Source organism: Cygnus olor, chromosome 1 (assembly GCF_009769625.2).
Source record: "Cygnus olor isolate bCygOlo1 chromosome 1, bCygOlo1.pri.v2, whole genome shotgun sequence".
In the NCBI taxonomy this organism is placed as follows: domain Eukaryota; kingdom Metazoa; phylum Chordata; class Aves; order Anseriformes; family Anatidae; genus Cygnus; species Cygnus olor.
The window spans coordinates 77,900,897-77,918,441 of record NC_049169.1 but is presented as its reverse complement, the minus strand read 5'-3'; the positions used below and the strand labels follow the sequence as shown (position 1 = coordinate 77,918,441).

The 17,545-nt window shown below is 42.9% G+C and overlaps 1 protein-coding gene across 10 annotated transcripts in view; it reads left to right on the top strand.

Moving 5' to 3' along the window:
- The window catches only part of SOX5 (SRY-box transcription factor 5), a 645,390-nt gene that overhangs the window by 338,629 nt on the left and 289,216 nt on the right, over positions 1-17,545 (top strand). For 7 of the 10 annotated variants that reach the window (XM_040565774.1, XM_040565770.1, XM_040565767.1 and 4 more), the window contains exon 1: positions 10,431-10,547. The exons of the other annotated variants lie outside the window; for them this stretch is intronic. In XM_040565774.1, coding sequence (XP_040421708.1) covers positions 10,510-10,547 — 38 coding nt within the window. In that variant the 5' untranslated portion in view covers positions 10,431-10,509. Of the gene's footprint in view, positions 1-10,430; positions 10,548-17,545 lie in introns of those variants that run through there. 10 annotated transcript variants of the gene reach the window in all.

Below are 17,545 nucleotides of genomic sequence, written 5' to 3'. Positions count from 1 at the left end.
TTCTGTGTATAGCAACCTTTAAAAATACAGTACTAAGAACTTGTCATTGAATATTCTGTATTTTAGGGATAGGTCATGTTATGGGAGCTTTTTGGGTATCAGGGAGAGTGGCAAGGAGACTGCATATATTTACCAATAATGAAAATAGTGTTCACAGCTAAAATTCTAATGCCAGCAAATATTTTATAAGGTTTATATATACATTTATTATTATTATTATATTAAAAAAAATCAATCTGTCAGGTTTAGGTTACTGTTGAAACTTTTCTGTCTTGGTTTCATGTGCTTTCTTTCTCAGCTAAGAAAATAGTGCAAGCATTTCACAAAACTCTGCAATGGGATTTGTAAACACAGGTCACTGGATCATTACTAAAAAATACTGTATTTCTCCTTATATGGGCTAGTCCAACCATGTGCAGAAATAATAACCAAATTATTTCCTTGCCATATTCTGTCACAGAAGATTTAAGAGGGAAATCTAACCCGTAGCCGTTCTTTTTCTATATTAAGCATTAGCTACTGTCACAGACAAAAGTGAAGGAAAAGGAGGTGCTACACCCATCAAATGAAGAGCAACAAAGTATCAGGTACAGTTGGATATACCAAAATGTGCTACTGAAAATTGATGGTTAGCTCAAATAGGGCTGCTAACTTAATATGTAGACTTTCCTTTAATATTGGCTTCTAAGCTGTAAAGTTGGAGAAAGCAATTTTTCTGCCTCTCTTTAATTGAACAGTAGAATTGACGCCGAGAATTAGTCTAATGAATTTTCTTTCCTTACTTGATAAATTGGTTGAAATAGTAATAAAAAATAAAATTAGGAGACATATAGATGAGTACTCTGGTACTATAGCTATCAGTCAGCATAGCTTTTGTAAAGAAAAATGATGTCTAATGATAATTCCTTGAGCTTGTCAACAAATAGTAGAAGACAGTCATTAGATTTTTTTGGCCTTTTAAAGCAAGTTTTTGAAAAAGATCTTCACAAGGGCTTATTGGAAAAGTGGTTGTGAGATAAGAGTTATTTTGAGAATTAGATAGTCCTGTAAAGGACAGAAGACAAAACTAAAAGTATATGATTGACCTTTGGTGTAGAAAAACACTACAGTGGGGGTACCCAAAATCTGAGTGCCCAAATCTGCCCAATCTGAGTACCCAAAGTCTGAGGCTGAACCATCAAGTCAGGGCTGTAGAAGATAGTAGAGGACTTCACAGGGACTACTTGCAGTGTAGGAAAATGGGCAGGCCGGCTACACAATTTAAGGCAGCCGGCAGCAGATGAGGGCTAGGAATGAGCTTCCCTCTCAGGTTACAGACCCCTTGTCCAGCCTGAGTCTGCCTTGCTTTGAAACATTGAGAACACAATATAGTGGGGAACTTTCTCCTGTTTTGAACCAGGCTGTAGTTTCTGTGCTTGAAGCAAAGTTCTTTAACTTCTGTGGTAATTTTTCTGAACTATCATTATAAGAAAATTTGCTCTATTAAACTATGTACATCTTTGTCTTGCAATTAAACACAAATCCCCAGTAATGTCATGGGCATTTTTTTAGTGGCCCAATGTGTCACAGCCCATAAATCACTCTAAAAGTTGTGACCTTTTCAGAAACTGTAGTCAAAAAGCTCCGTGTAGTTGCTTTTGTGCCAAAACCTGTCCCAACTGCATGTACCAGGTTAACTTTGACTACAGTATTCAGACCCCTCTGAGAAATTTATGGCAAAGTGAAAAAAGGCAAGTTACATGGACACACAAAAAAGTAGGTGTCTCCTGTCTCTTTTTATTTTCACGCAATTTGCACTCCTGGAGCCACCTGCTGCCATTTTATTGCTAGCTCAGAATTCATTAGAAACCAAGTTTCACCAGTGACATTCTCAGTCGTGAAATCTTTGCCCAGATTTGGAGCCACATTGCTCTCAAGAAAGGGCTGTGGCTACATGCAAATACTAGGAGAGGTGGTTGACAGGATGGATCAGATGGGGTCAAGTGCTAAAAAGGTATGTAAGAATGTGACTGTGTTTCTTGAAAGTGTTAAAAGAGTATCTGATACCTGATGTGATGGCATTCATTGTTTCTGCATTTTGATATTTCTCTGCATATGCCTAAAGCTGTTAACATGCAGAAGTTATCTAATTTATTTTATTTTATTTATTGGACAGGGGTCAGGCACTTTGTAAGTTATGGACTGCATTCTCAGTGAATCAAAATATTTAGGTTGCTTGCGAGGTTCAGTCCTTGGCATCATGTCACTAATTACTTTTGCACAACTCTGAAATAATGACAAAAGGAAAACGCATCAACAAAGAAAGAGAAATTAAACTTTGTAAAGCAAAACAAAAGCCCCATCAGAAACAGAAAGTGTTATTTAAGGGGAAAAGCGGGTGACCAAATGTGCAGTCTGGATTGAGTACAATGTTATATGGCAAGAGAAGAGACACTCAGCTTTGGATCTTCTCCAGGCAGAGAAAAATTTATGACGTAAGTTTACTGTGATAAACATTCCTGAGAAACTACTTTGTGTTTTAATCTTAATGAACATTTGTCTCAATCCAGTTGTCTTTTTTTCTTGTTGTTGGCTTTTTTTTTTTTACTATCTTCTTTCCAATTCTTTTATATTCTGAATATACTTCAGTGTCACCTGTTAAAGATCTGTCTTGCTTACAGGCTAATTGTTAGTAGGAGGTTATCCACCCTGTACCTGGATTGCATTAGGGCTTTTGAAGTGTCCCTAGATATTCAGATTTTCCCCACACTTACGCTTCAAAATACTGTAGCAGTACTTTCCCTGCTTTTTCAACAAGGTGCAGAAGTGTTCCCAGGGGCCCTCACCATGCTACCCCAGCAATGTTTCCAGCCTCTAGCTATCCCGTGTAAGGAGAGATCAGAAGCAAGAGTTAGCTTCTGATAGAACTGGCAATAACAACAAGCCATGGGGCTGTTTTATACTGCACTTATGTATTTGTTTCTCTGTGATAGTGGCTGAATTGGAGGCTGTGTGTTGGGAAGTAGGAGTTCAGCTTTTTGTTTCAATAGAACCAAATGGCATCACTTTTACTTTTACCCAAAAGTGGAAAATCACTCATAAAACTGCATCAGAGCTGCATTAAAATACATGAATGCATATAGTGTGCTTTTGTAGCTTTAGAAATGAAACATAACTCTACATACTCACTGACTGTTGTTTCAGTGTGCAAGGTGTAAGATAGCAACATATTTTATGACTCCTCTTACAGAGACGCATTTAATGTCATTAGAATCATTGCTTAATTTACAGTTTGATCTTCCCAGTGACATGTATAACAAGTTAAATATCAGTAGAGTGCATTTAATAAACACTAATTTGTAATAATCTTACCATAGAGTGTATATGTAGTGCAGGGAACTTGTGTGCATCGTACAGGAGAAAGGGAATGTACTTACAGCATCTATGCTTCAGCATCTATGCTTTTTGAAACATTTGCTATATAGTGGTTACATGAGTTCTTGTGATTATATGGATTAAGAAGGAATAAAATAGGCAAACAATTGACAGAATGCAAGAATTTTACCTTTTCTGTGTTTAATTACAATTACAGTCTAAATTCTAAACTGGTTTGGATAGGTTCCAGTACAGAGTGAATAGAAAATGGTAAAATTCTTTGGGATTATTTTATATTCTCTATTTTCTTTTAATCCAACTGAGTATCTAAAACCATGAACTGAGCCGTATGTGCTTGTGTTGTGGCCACCACAAATGACCTCAGGCTGTTTAGCTGAAGGTGACTGATAGCCCTGTGGTAAAAGTGTAATAAACGATCCTAATGGCACTAGAAGACAGCCACTTCTAGGGAGGAGAAGCAGACAGGAGATGTACCTGCGGGCTTGGAGAATTTTAATTGCAAACACGAGAGCAAACCTCAGGACCACAAGAGGAAGGCTGGAATGCTTTCACAAAGTACACAGGACTAGGCACAGTAGATTATTCCAAAAGAGCTTTGTGCATTCAACTGTATGATGCTTGTTTTATATCGGACAATCAATAGAAGCAAATCTGTTTAAACCCAGTGTCCTCAGTGCACAGGTTGGTAAGAGTAAGGCTGTAGGGGAAAGCACATTCAGACTTGAAATATGGAGACAAAATGTGATGACTACAGCCCTGTTCAGTGGATGAGTGTTTTTGTTGTTGTTGTTGTTTTTTAAAAAATAAAAAACATTATTATTGGGGGAGTGACAAGAGTGTTGTGATAAAACCTATAAGAAATATATCGAGAGAGACTCAGAAAGGCCCACTCAGTTGAGTGGAAAGATCTCAGTTTCATCATGCTTTGAATCATGCTCAACAATCACAATCTACTTTTATAAATAGATCAAAGTTGTGTTATTACGATACATAGGCTCAGAAGCTTATGTTTGGCTATAAAACTGAGGTTGCTTGTTCAAAAGAGACTCGATTTCTACCAGCTACTCCTCCACACACGCACCAGGGGAAAAGGGAGTCATTTCCGTTTGATGGGAGTTGGTTATCTGTATGAAACGAATTAAGTTCATCGTCCAGTATATTGTAGCAGGCATTTACATGTTCGTAACAGTCATTGCAAATGACACTGAGGAGGAACATTCCTGTTGGCATTGCCTTCCCAGAGGCTGGAGAACGGCTGGGCACTGGCGGCAAACAGGCCTGTCACTCAGAAAGAAATCATCCTGATTAGGATGGAGGCAGAGCACAGAGACTGCGCGTAAGGTGAGGCTGCAGTCTTCGATCAGGACGGCACATTGCATGCAAAATAGGCGTGCTTAAAAAAGAAGTTAGAAAAAAAAGACTGAAAGCAACAGGTTCTTATTTTAGTAACACTTTATGTTCAGAGCTTTAACGAGAAGCTGTGGATTTGAAACCTAGTTAGTTTCTTAAATCATTTCAAGCACAGTTCCTATCCATGGATATGCCCCTCTATTTTTGTGATTTTTTTTAACTGTTCTGTTTTTATTTTTTTTTTATCTATTTTTTGAACTGCTTCTGTGCAAGCCAAGATTAGTAAGACAGACAATAAAGAATGCTGTAGCTAACTGTCAGTACAGAGAAATAAAATAAGCTGTAACCAAAATAAAGGAACGTGGGGGGCAGGGTGTCAAGAACGTTTCCCCTCTCTACTTTCTCTCATTTATACAGTTTGAAGTTACATTTTGCCAAAATATTCATGTAATTTAATTTTACGTGTGTTTGCATATATTTTTATTTCTAAAAATTTAGTTATTTTGGGGTGTTAATTTTGAGGTTCCTTTACCCTGCCTGATATGCAGTGGACAGAATCAAAGAGTCCAGACATGATTTAAAAATAAAATAAAATATTAGGAACTTTATTGTAATATTTAGTGACCCTTAGGGAAATACGAATTGAAATTTTAGATGAAGGTTCAGATTTCTCCTTAAGGGTAGTGTCAGTTCTCTTTTACAGGGAGGGTTGCAGATGATAGGCCCCTATTAAAACTACAAATAAATAACTGATAAATGAGGGCTTCCCACTTGCAAATGAGAAGGTTTTACTTTTCCTCGAAGAAATTCAGTAAATTGAAAAACTCTAAATAGCACAGAAATTTCAGTCCTCCAGACCGCCTTCTCCTTCTCAGATTTTGCTATACTACATTCAGCGCTCAATTTTGCCAACACCAAACATGCCTGATGTGGCATTTACATTCTTTTAAAAAAAGCATAGATTAGTTATATTTCTAAGAGTTAACTTCTCCTCTTGACACATGTACTTAATTCCCATTAATGGAAATGGCAGCTAGGCATGCACACTGAAAGGAAAAATCTGTTCCGAAGCATATGATCCAAACTGCATTGTAGCTAAACATTTCCATACTCTGAAATAAGCACTCATTATTTGCAAGATATTCTTCATAGTCAATGCATGAACCCCACTCTATTCTCCCTTCACTCTATCTTAACCTGTTCCAAAACAGCCATTCTTAGAAATTTTAAAGATTTGTTCGTAGTGCTGTAGTTGCTTTGGATATATGCCTAAAAAAGAAAATCCATGTAAGGATCTTCAGAGTTTTGCATATTTTCTGTGAGAACTTTCCAGTAAATCATTCTGTGGAACATCTTACATTTCCTTGGACCTTGTAGGTCTCTATTATTAAAACCTACAGTGGAAACAACAAAAGCCCTTTTTTTTCCAGCACTTCCTTTACTTATTATATTGCAGCAGCTGCCAAAGGGACTAGGCTGAAGTGTTATCATTTGATAATTAAAAATAATAATAATAAAATTACTTAGTTGAAGGTTTTCTTTCTGCCCATATGCTTATATAAAGACCTGTGGATTCTATCTACACAATATTCCAGAGTTACGGTATTTCTAACTTGAGCTGGGTGGATAATTGATTTTTTTGCTTCACCTCTTGAACTGGAGAACCACAATAGCAACAAAAATTCAGTTAAGCACAAAAATTCAGATGAGAGTTTATAATTTGTTCCCCTCACCTAAATGAAAATCAGAGCTTTTTTGTTTAGTTCAACCCAAATTGCCCTGTTTTACCTGAACTTTTTTGTTTTGGACACCGCTTAAAGGAAGCAAAGCAAGAGAAATGCAGGTTTGCCAAACAAACGGAAGGGCTGAGGAGAGAGGTTTCACTTTTCTCCTCGTTTCGAGGTATTTGGGCTTGCAGCCTGAATTGTAGGCTTGTGAAGAGAATTGAACAAGATCTCCAGCATTGCAAATGGGCCTTTTAACTATGACTTGCTGAGTAAAAAAGGGCCATTGGGACTTGATATTACTGGTGAAAAGTTTTGGGACAAGGTAAAACTTTGTATGTCAAAAATTGGACAGTTGCATTTTCTTATCTCTCAGTTTGTGGTTATTTATCCAAATTCCTTGTTTTCTTTTCAATTTTTGATATGACGGCAGCTTTTGTTATATGTCCTGACAATTTCTAAAAAGCAAGTCTCTAAGATGACACAATTTGAAGAAAGTTTTCAAAGATTCCCTCAAAGCATTTGTTGAGCTCACTTTTTCTCCTTATTGCCATTGCAGCTGAACTTAGTATGAGAACATAATTTTATAGATAAGTCTGGACTGTTAATAATACAATGAAATAAATACAATAATAGAATATTAATACAGTAATAACAGTAACACTTTTTCTCCTTTTTGGTCCCAACTCTGTTTCCTACCACTGAGCTGGGAGCTCAGAAAATATGAGGTGAAGGAAGGACAAGCTGGAGACGGGTACCTTAGCAGAAAATACAGTGGGGTAAGGATAAGTGTTGTAAACTAGGGTAAGGGAAAAGCAGGGCTCATGTCAGAAACGTTCAGATGAATGATCTCCACTTCCTTTCTTTCTTCCACTTCCTCTCTCCTTCTCAGCTCTCCCTCTTGCTCATTTGTTTTCTCCCCCAACATTTCTTTGTTGGTGGGTTGCTTCGTTTTTTCCCTTTTATTATGGTTCTTGGTCCTGGTCTAGCCAATGTCCTGTTCCCTAATTCCTGGTGTCAATGGTGATTGCTCTGGTTTGTAATCAGAGTAGCAGAGAGCTGACCAAGGAGCTGGTCATAACACAAACTCAGAGGAGTATGAAAACGCTTAAATAAAAAATGCTACAGGGAGGGGTAAATATACCTGAACAGAGGGCAAACGTGGTAGAAGGAGGGCAGTTGTGGAGTTGAAGGGATATGAGGTTAGAGAGCTGAGTGGAGCTACCATGCAGTCAAAATGTGATAGTCCTATTCTGCCAGAACTTTTGCAGATCCTTTGAATAAAAGGTCGCCTTCATTTTCCTCCAGCTGGGGCTTCTGACTGGCTTATCTCTGCAAACTGCTCCCAAGGCCAAGTGTGAGAAAAAAGGGGGAAGCAAAGCAAGGAGTGGCAGAGAAGGACCAGCATCTAGAGAGGGGCAATTGAAGGGAAAATGAAAAGCCAAGGGGACTCACAAACATGAATACGGGGATGAAGTATGTTTTAGCTGCATGTAAAAATCACGGCTTTGTGGGAAAAGCAGGTGAAATACCCAACATGTTTCAGCAGCGCAAGGATTGTTGTCGACTGTGAGGCACATGGATCTTTATTCTCATCCTTTTGCTGCAGTTGGCTAACTGTGTCAGCTCGGGCAAGCGACTAAGCCTGTCTGCATCTCAGTTTCCCTATTTGAGGTCAAATTCTCCTACTAAGTAGCCTCCTACTCCACACAGAGATTTGCTGATTTGAATGGAGCCCCCGTGGAGTGAGATACTTTTCAATACAAATAAAGTTTTGGAATCAGTCCTAATTATATTTATTACCTGCAGAGGAGTAATGTGAGACGTAACGTGGTTTGAGACGCTCAGATGAAAGGGAAAGTATTTGGAATTGTTCTTTTTAATCATCTGCTGCCTTTTCAGCGTCTACCTCACAGCTGTCCTAAAAGGGCTAGCTACTAAATAACAAATAAAAAATCCTTGTATGTGGTAACGAGGTTTGTCAGGCTCCTGTGAACGAACCTCTGTGGAAAATATTATTTGCCAGGGGCTACCGAAGGAAGTCAGCTTACCCTGCCCCGCAGCGAGGAGCCATTAGATCTCCCTCGTGCCAGAATTTGACAGATCCTCTGTGACTCCGCTCCGAGCGCCGTGGTGTAAGGCAGACTCTGGTACGAACTGCCGCGAAGGCGCCTCCGCAAACTCAGCTCCAGCACTCCGCTTCCTGAGCGGCACGATGCTCTGTGGGGACGGCACGATGCGCCACGGGGACGACGGGCACGAGCTGACGGTGGCTGTGCTGCTCATGGCCAAAATGATCGTTCCGGGCTCGTAGCCGATAGCGCCTTGTGCCAGCCCTGGGCTGCCTGGCCCCTGCCTCAGCCTGCTGGTTTAGAGCATTTACACCGTGGGGAAATAGGATCGTGTTAAGCGGCGTGGCTGTTGGATATTAATAAAAATAATAAGCTTTTCTTTGGGGGGTTTCTTGAAGCCGGTGGGCATGAAAATATCGAACGTTTTAGGGCCGCTGTGTGGGAATGCGCGCGTACACTTGTGCGTGTTGCAGAAAGTAGAGTTGCTCTCGCCGTGTCACTGGGAGGTAGGGAAGAGAGGGGGCAGCGGACCTAATCAAACTGATGTGGGGTCAGAACCTCGTGGTTTTTAAAGGCCCTTAATGTTGTCCAGCTGCAAATTAAAGCAGGAAGAGAGAAAGGAATTAGGGTTGGGGAACTGGAAAGAATGGAGTATAGATCTGTGGTCGCGTGTGGGTGTGTGTGCATGTGTGCGTTAAAGAACAGGGAGACCAGTTTGTTACAGTTCGTTTTTTTTTTGTTTTTTGTTTTTTTTTCCCTTTTTTTCCTTATCCCTCCTTCACTCCCCCCAGTTCTGGGAGCTCGGTGCCAGGCAGACCGCTGGCCGGGCAAGGCACCCAGCTCTGCTCCAGGGGGCTGCAAGGGGAATTTCCTCGGGGCATCACCTGCAGCCCCCAGATCCTCACCTGGCCGCGGCAGCCGGGCAGGGGGACCGGGGGGGCTCGGAGGAGAGGGGTGTGCTGGGGGCCTTGGGGGGAGAAAGCTGCCCCCCCCCAGCACCAGGAGTCCCGGCAGGAGGAAGGGGAGGCGGTGGTGGTCGTCGTTCGTGCTGGCGGTGCTGGCGTGCTGGCGTGCGGGGCCGGTTGATGGAGTTTGGAGCCGAGGAAACTTTGGTGGCGTTGCCAGGCCGGTTCACAGCACTTTGTGGATAGCAAGAGCTAACAGTGAGACCGACAGAGTGAGTGACAAGTTGTTTACAGGTTTCCTTGAAGGGGCCTCTGCTATATTTCAATCTGTCAAAGTTGCTTTTCTTCCCTCAGAACAATGCCTGATTGTTGTGTTGTGTGTTTTTTTTTTCTTCTTTCCCCTCCCCAAAGAGAGAGAAAGAGGGAGAGAAAGAGAGAGACTAGGGACGGAGGGGGGGAGAAAGGAATGAAAATTCTTCGGAGTACAAATGCCTTTGGTAACATTTTTATGTGTCTAATCTTTTCTCCCCTATTTCAACCCGCGCAGAGTTGATAACTGTTTCAATTTAATCAGTCTGCTCTTGTTTTATCTTCTTTCTCCGCTGATCTTCCCCAGAGCAGGGGATTTGCTCCCGGTTCACCGCTTTAGGTGGATTGCCGGGCTTTTATTTTTGTTTTTGCCGCTCTCCCCCCCCCCCGTTTTTTTTCCCCGATTTATTTTACAATTTTTTCTCACCCCCCAACCCCCTCACCCCAAAACCCGCTCCCCCCACCCCGCCCCGCTCCCCCATCCCGTTCCCCCAGCCGCCTTCCCCGGCGGGGACCGGACCCCCGGGGGGGACTGGGGGGGGACACCGGGGGGGGGACACGGAGGGGGGGGTCTCGTCTGCGGCGAGGCGCGGCCCCTTTAAGAGCCTGGTCAAGGAGCCCTCGCTCAGAGCGAGCGCGCCGGGAGGGAGGGAGGGAGGAGGGAGGGAGGGAGAGAAAATCCATCGGTGTGGAGGGCTCGGGCTCACTTGACAGGTTCAGTCGGAGGCGACCGTAGGTGGCTGCTGTGACAAAGGGAAACTGCGCTTTTCCAGCATGCTCACTGACCCTGATTTACCTCAGGAGTTTGAAAGGTGAGGCGAGTTGGCGGGGCGGAGGGGGGGGGGCTGGGGAAGGAAGGGGGGGCGCTGCGATTCGGGTTGGGGGGGGGGGCTCTTATTATTTTTTTTTTAATTATTATTATTATTATCATCCCCCCTTCTTTATTGCGCGTTTCTCCGGCGCGCTTCCCGGTCGCTCTCCCCGCGCCCCGCCGCGCGTCTCCGCTGCCCTGCGGCGCGGCCGCGGGGCGCAAGTCGGGCGCAAGCTGCCCCCCCCCCCTTTCCCCCTTTTCCCCCCCCAAAAAAAAAGCAGCGTGCAAACCGCGTGTCCGCTGGGCGGGGGGGCGGGGCGGCAGCACCCCCCCCCCTTTCCCCCAGCACCGGGGCTGCCCCGGGGTGCGCGGCGGCGGGGGACTGCGGGAGGGAGGGAGGGAGGGAGGGAGGGGAGGGGAAGGGAAGGGAGGGGAAGGGCAGGGAAGAGAGGGGAAGAAAAGGGAAGGGGGGGCCCGCTTCGCCGCGCCCTCCCGGGAAAGTTTGGCGGCCGCCCGGCGGAGCGCACGCCCTTTTGTTGCTCGGCCGGCAGCGCGGCTCCGCCGGGCACCGCGGGGCCGCCGAGCGGGGAAAGTCCGGCGGGACCCCCGCAGCTGCCCCACGGGCCCCCCGAGCCCCCCGAGCCTCCCGCTGCACCCCCGCAGCCGGCGGCCGGGGCTTCCCCCCCCGCCGCCCGCCCCGCCGGGGGTCCCGGGGCCGGCCGCCGCCGGCCGCTCCAACTTGTGCGGGGGTAAAGGAGGGCGGGATGCGCTGCCCAGGCTTCTCTTCTTCTTCTTGTTCTTCTTCTTCTTGTTCTTCTTCTTCTTGTTCTTCTTCTTCTTGTTCTTCTTCTTGTTCTTTTTTTTTTTTTTCTTCCCCTCTCCCTCCTTCATCTCCGTGAAAGCTACCTCCTGTATAAACATTTGGTTGTATCCGACTATGCAATGCAAGCTAGGTGCTAGACCAGCTGGTTAAAAATATGCTAAGTCAAGCTGTTCATCGCTCAAACCTCCCGAATTGGGTAGTAAAGGCACAGAAAAGAAGGCAAGATAAAAACACTTTAAGTGGGCTGAGGAACATGCGTGCACGGAAAGGACGGGATGGAGCGCTTGAATTAAGAGATCGGAGAAAAATAAAATCGGGAAACGCAGAAAAGAACTATTTTAACGCTTTCGACCCTCTTTCTGCAACCAGAACACTTCCGTGCTAGAAAGTGGAATTGGTGTTGCTGCGCTGCTCCAAGGGCTCCCTTAATACAATTAATTTTCCAGACTTGCTTGGGCTATTCGGCGTTTTCCTCTGGTTTGTTATTATTATGGTAATAGGAAAAGATGGTTTTGTTCACGTGCATTGCATCAACTTAGTTCAACTACCTGGGGAAACTGGTACTGTTTCTGGTGTCGAATCTGGTGTAGCATCACAGCAACGCGCTTGTCTCACTCGTGCAATTAGTAGACCAAAGTATTTCATCTGCATCACTAAGATCATATGTAGAAATTTATAAGGAAGCGGTTTAGATTATTCTTTGAACTTTGTGATGAACAGCATGCTTATAAAGCCTGCAAAGCAGAATGAAGTCCTTTCATTTTCTGATTGCTGGACTTTTTTTTTTTCCTCTGAAGTCTCTCTGCATCGTATATATTTATCTAAATTTTATATACAAACAAATCCTTTTGGACAAAACATCTTCTGCAGAAATAAAGCAAGCTTCTCTGCTCTTTATTTCTAGGCATACGATTCATTTTCAGGGATCCCAGCTTTGCTCTTGTAAACATTCTAGTTAAATAATCAATAAACTGCTCTCCTTTTGCTATGCAGATAATAGCAAGCGGTAGAAATGGGAAGCAATAAAAACGAACCTCGGGACATACAATTTATTTATTTATTTATTTATTTATTTTACAATTTTCCCCCTGCAGTTGAAATTGGTAATACAAACCAATATCTCTGTTAATCATTACCATTTGTTTACATTGCGTGTGTTTGACTATAGTTACACACATATACGCAGAGTAGATACTGTCCGTGTAATATATGTGTATTTATCAGAAAACAGCCATGAGGACGCACTGTCGCTCACACACAGATACACAGACACACACGCTCACGGGGTTCACGTGTGTACATACGCACGATGTATGAGGATTGGGTTTTAGACGTTCGTAGCAGGTTATTTGCCCAGATCTGCAGCAGGCGCTGTTCTTGGAGCACATTTCTGCAGTCGCTGGGGTCCCACATGTCCTATCTGCATGACTGACTTCGGTTGTGCTGCTGCTGCCCGTCTCCCACTGTCCCCTTTTAAACTCGAACAGCGAATTGCAAGGAGGTAAAGATTTGTCAGGCAGAGTTGTTTGCAGTTCAGATTTCTGAGTGCCTGTATCTCGGAAGGTTGTTCTGCTTTCCCTGTTGTCTCTTCCGTGATGTGTCAGTGTATCCTGGTAAAGTTTCTGGACTGCTTGCAGTCTGAGGCACCCCAACTCGAGAGATCTGAATCAAGGGGGCTTCTCTCGCGTCTGTGGTCATTATCACGGGCATCTGTGGTACGCGCTTGGAATGAAAATAATCCTGAGTGTCAGACGAATAAACATTCATTAATTCGTTCAGCATCAGTAGTAAATTGCACTAGATTTTGTGAATTGGCATGTATAATTAATTACCGTACCAAAAATGTGAGGGCTTTCGTGCTTTCCCGAGAAGTTACTTGCACTTCTTTCTTTCTGTTTGTGGCAGTTCCGTTGCTTGATAGAGAGGAGCATCACAATGCGTATGCTGAGGGGGATGATGTTTGCAGAAAAGTAGTAGGAAGAAATTATAACTGGAATCTGCTCTGTTTATTACAGAGGGCAAGGTTAACTTCTGGGATGTACTTTGTGATGTACCTGTGGCACTCTGAATTGGCTTTATAGGTCTCAAAAATGATAACTTTTCTTTTGCCTTTTTTTCTCTTTTTTAAGTTTAAGATGAGTTATCATGCTTAAATATATCAGGCATGGCTGCAACAGAAAGAAAGTTTACTTTGAGGAAAAGGTAGAGATAATGCAGCCAGAACCATCATGGACAGCTGTGAAATTTACCAAATGATAAGATCTCAAAAATGCCCAACATAAAGTTTTAATGTCTTAATAAAATCTGGTAAATGAAAAATAGATAAAGTGACTGCTTAACAATGTCCCTAGTGTATGGAATGTTCTTAAACCCAAATTAATTACTGCATATTTACATTTCTCTGTAGACTGAGAGAGAGGCTATGCTAGGCACCAGGACAAAGTGGCATCCTTTCTCTTTCTCTTTTGCATTCTTTTCTGTTTCCTTTTTTTTTTTTTTTTTTGAATATGCCAATTCAAGGTAAAGAAGTATGCGGTGTTCATGGAAGAAAGAAGGTTAGCTTAGTGCTTCCACAGGAAAAAAGGAAGAGCTAGAAAAGACAAAAGGCGTGGATGGGAGCAGTGGGGATGGGGACAGCAGAACAAGTTTAGCATTGACAGTCACCATTTCTGTGCCCTGGAAACATTCCGTGCGCTAGTGAATAGCGTGTAGAGAGGAGAGGCTCAAAGATGTAAAGCAAGCCTCTGCTGGGAGGAGAAAAATATACTTAGCTGCTTCACTGCTGCACTGCACGAGTCATTTCAGACTCCCACTGAATTTATTTTGGGGTTGTACCAACACTGTCAAATGGAGAAATCATTTTCCTAAAAGGAAACTTTGCGTATTCCTAAGTGCTTTTCTTAGCTAAAGTTACCCTAAAAGCTTTCTTCTTCTACTGCGTTTGCTGGGAATTTTTTGGAGAAAGAATAATGCCTTTCTATCAACCGGCTTGCTCAGAATGATGTCCCACTCTCCTAAAATCTACCTGTAGAAGTGAGAGCGATTATTCCTTCATTTAAAGTAAGACAACGAGATTTCTTTAATACTGGGCTGAATAGCATTTGCCTTCCACGGAGATGCTTTCAGAAAATGACTTTATTGCTTGTGTATTTAGGTCTAGGGGTTTGGGATCTGAAGCACGAATGCAGTGCCAGTTAAAAGTTTCAGACGGTTGTTCTTTGCCGTGACAAAAATCGACACGATTTTATTTCTCTGAGATGAGTCTGAAGGAATCAATTCGCAGGCTACTCATTAATGTCCTGTGTGTGCTAATTTCATTTGTGGTGCTTATGCTTATCGAGGAAGAAGTTGACTGTTACAGATTATAGATTTTAATGAACATCTCAATAATTTACCAGTTGCTGCATTTGTGAACTAGACTTGGAACGCAAAGAAAGCGCAGATGAGAGAAGTGATGAGTGACACACCAGCCTGCACAATCCCACTGTTGTATTCACTGCATTTGAATCAAATCGGGAGTTTGGCATTACTAATTCTGGGTGGCTGGCTCATCGTATGCATTCAAGGAGTTAATTAAAACACACACAAACACATACACACACTCTCCCACCAAGCATCTTGCGATGTTTATGTGCATAGTGTGTTTGATTGGTACCTTTAGATAGGAGAGGAATTGTTTTTCCTTCTCTTGCTGTCCAGAGATCTTAAATACATAACTAGTTTACAAAATATTTACTACTTCTCGGGGAGCTTTTAATGAGCATTTATGGCTTTACCGTTTGAGAGGCACATAGTATCCGGCTGAGTTACTTTAATGTGAAGTTCCCTGATGATAGGATAGGCATTCACATCCGTGTAATGCGATGTATCAGTAGCTGTGTTTAAAAATATATATAATATTTATACAGGAGAAGGAGTATCTCCCAAGGTAGATTTACAGTTTCCTTGCATGCTTTCATACTGTACTTTAAAATAATCTCTTAATGTTGAAGTTTACATGTCAGCTACCTCTGCCTTCGCAACTTTTGCAGAAGTGAGTTTGATATCCTCTTGGCTTTGTTTTTTTTTTTTATGAATTTCTTGCTCTGGCCTGGTTTAAGTATAATTAACTTTTAAGTGGAGGGGGAAAATATTGTCCCGTTGTACCTGCGCGCACTGGAAACATTCAGTGCCTGTGAGTTCTGCTGCAGTGGTCAAGAGGAAAGGAGTGCTCGCAGCAGTTAATCCATAGCTGTGGTACGGCTCTGCTGATGGCAAAGAGCGGGCTTAACAAGGAGCACCCTTAGAAGCGAAGTGCTTTTCCTTTTGAAAATATTCGTGAATTTTTATCTCTTGGAACACGCACCAAGTCTCCGGTACTTCTTACAAGCGGAAAAAATCACGTCTTATTTGAATACCTTGAAAGTTACACCGCAAGCTAAGCAGATCCCGGCCACGTCCTTGCAGCACCTCTGCCAGTTGAAGTTACTTGGAGGACTTGGGAGCCCACTGGCATTTCTCTGCCTGGCCTTGGGCAGCGGGCATCCCCCAGCCCACAGGGCGGCCTGGCCCTGGGACGCTTCTCCATGCTCTGTCGGGCCCAGACAGCTGCCAGCGGGGCACCCCAGGGTGAGGAGTCCCACGGGGCCACCCCAGGGCCTGGGTCTGTCCCTGAGGCCGAGCCCGGTGTAGAGGAGGTCTCTGAAGCACCGTGGTGTCGCGGGGTCGTGCATCTGGAAAGACTGGAGGAAGTGGGTGGGGACTGGGAAAGCAGCTCCCTGCATTGCTCCTGCACCTAGTGTTTTCTTTTGTTTGTTTTTGTTTTTTTTTTTAGGATGGGTGCAGTGTTTGTTTGTTCTTAGCAGAAAAAGAAAGTGAGGAGGCACAGAGCTGGATTTTGGTCGCAGGAACCGCCAGGTGTTACTGTGCAGCTGAGGAGTGAGCGAGGTGGTGCCCATGCTGTGGTGTGCTTGCGGGGGTGGCTTAGCTGGCTAGTCTTAAGGACACTTCTGAACGTTGTCCTACACCCCGTTTGGGTCTGTCAAGGTACTTCTCTTCGAATTGTCTGTCTGTCACTTTAAGAAAAAAAATTTTGTTCAACGTGATGGTGCGATTTTTGACTTGTAGAACATAGACAGTTGAAGTGAAAATGAGAGAAAGCTTGGGGCTCGCTTTGAAAGTTTGAGATTGGAGTTGACCTTGTTTCCCTTAAAAGTGCTGGGGGATTAATCAGGTAACATTTCTCAGTCATTCTGTACGTAAATATAAAGGCTATACTGTAATTATGTTTGTTATTTTTAAAATTGATGTTTGATATAATAGATTGCCTTTTTATACATTTTTTTTTGAAAGACCAAGCATGGAAATTCATATCAGCAATTGCTTTTTGACATCTATAATAATTTTATTTTATTTCTGCTTTACTGTATACTTCTGTTGTGTTTTCTCAAGTTCATGTTGACAAACTTAATTGCTTTTTTTTTGGCTTTTTTTTTTTTCCATAGAATGTGGGTGTCTATGTGCTATTCAATCTCAATATATCATAAAACATTACCTTAGTGCTAACTTTTCAGTGTGGTTTTATTTTAGTCTTATTAATGCATATTTGTTTCTGTTTTACTAATCTTAGCATAATCCCATTACTTTTGGGGCAAAAACATAAGCAGAATGAATAGACATTGAATTTTCATGCCAGAAGAACCAGAGTTCTTTTCAGCAGTGAGGAACTCTGTGTGGGGGAAATGTGTTATTTTTGCATAGTTAAGACCATTGTCTTCATCTCCTGTACTTCACGAACCTTTGTAGCTCGGGAGAAAAGAGAACAAGGAATGTAGTTTATGTAAAGAGAAACTCATACAATTTGTCATCCTCTTGGTTTCTTTGGTGCTGAGCTTGTTGTTTTCTTGATTTTAAGAATGTGGGAGTGAAAAAAATGTCCCATATTTCATTCATTCATCTCACAGGTTGGGCATGGGCAACGATAATCAGTCTGACGGTGAGCTGGAGCTACTTGCAAACTCAACAGATAGCATAAGACCAAGAGTAAGGAAAATGTTAGTGGCTCTGAACAATTCAGAATTTTGTTCTTACTTTCTTAGCATGGTTAATTGGAAAGATTTCACCAAACTTCTTCAGCCAATTAAAAGTGTGAGCCTAGAAAAACACAAGAATGAGTGTGCATGCAAGCAGACACATTC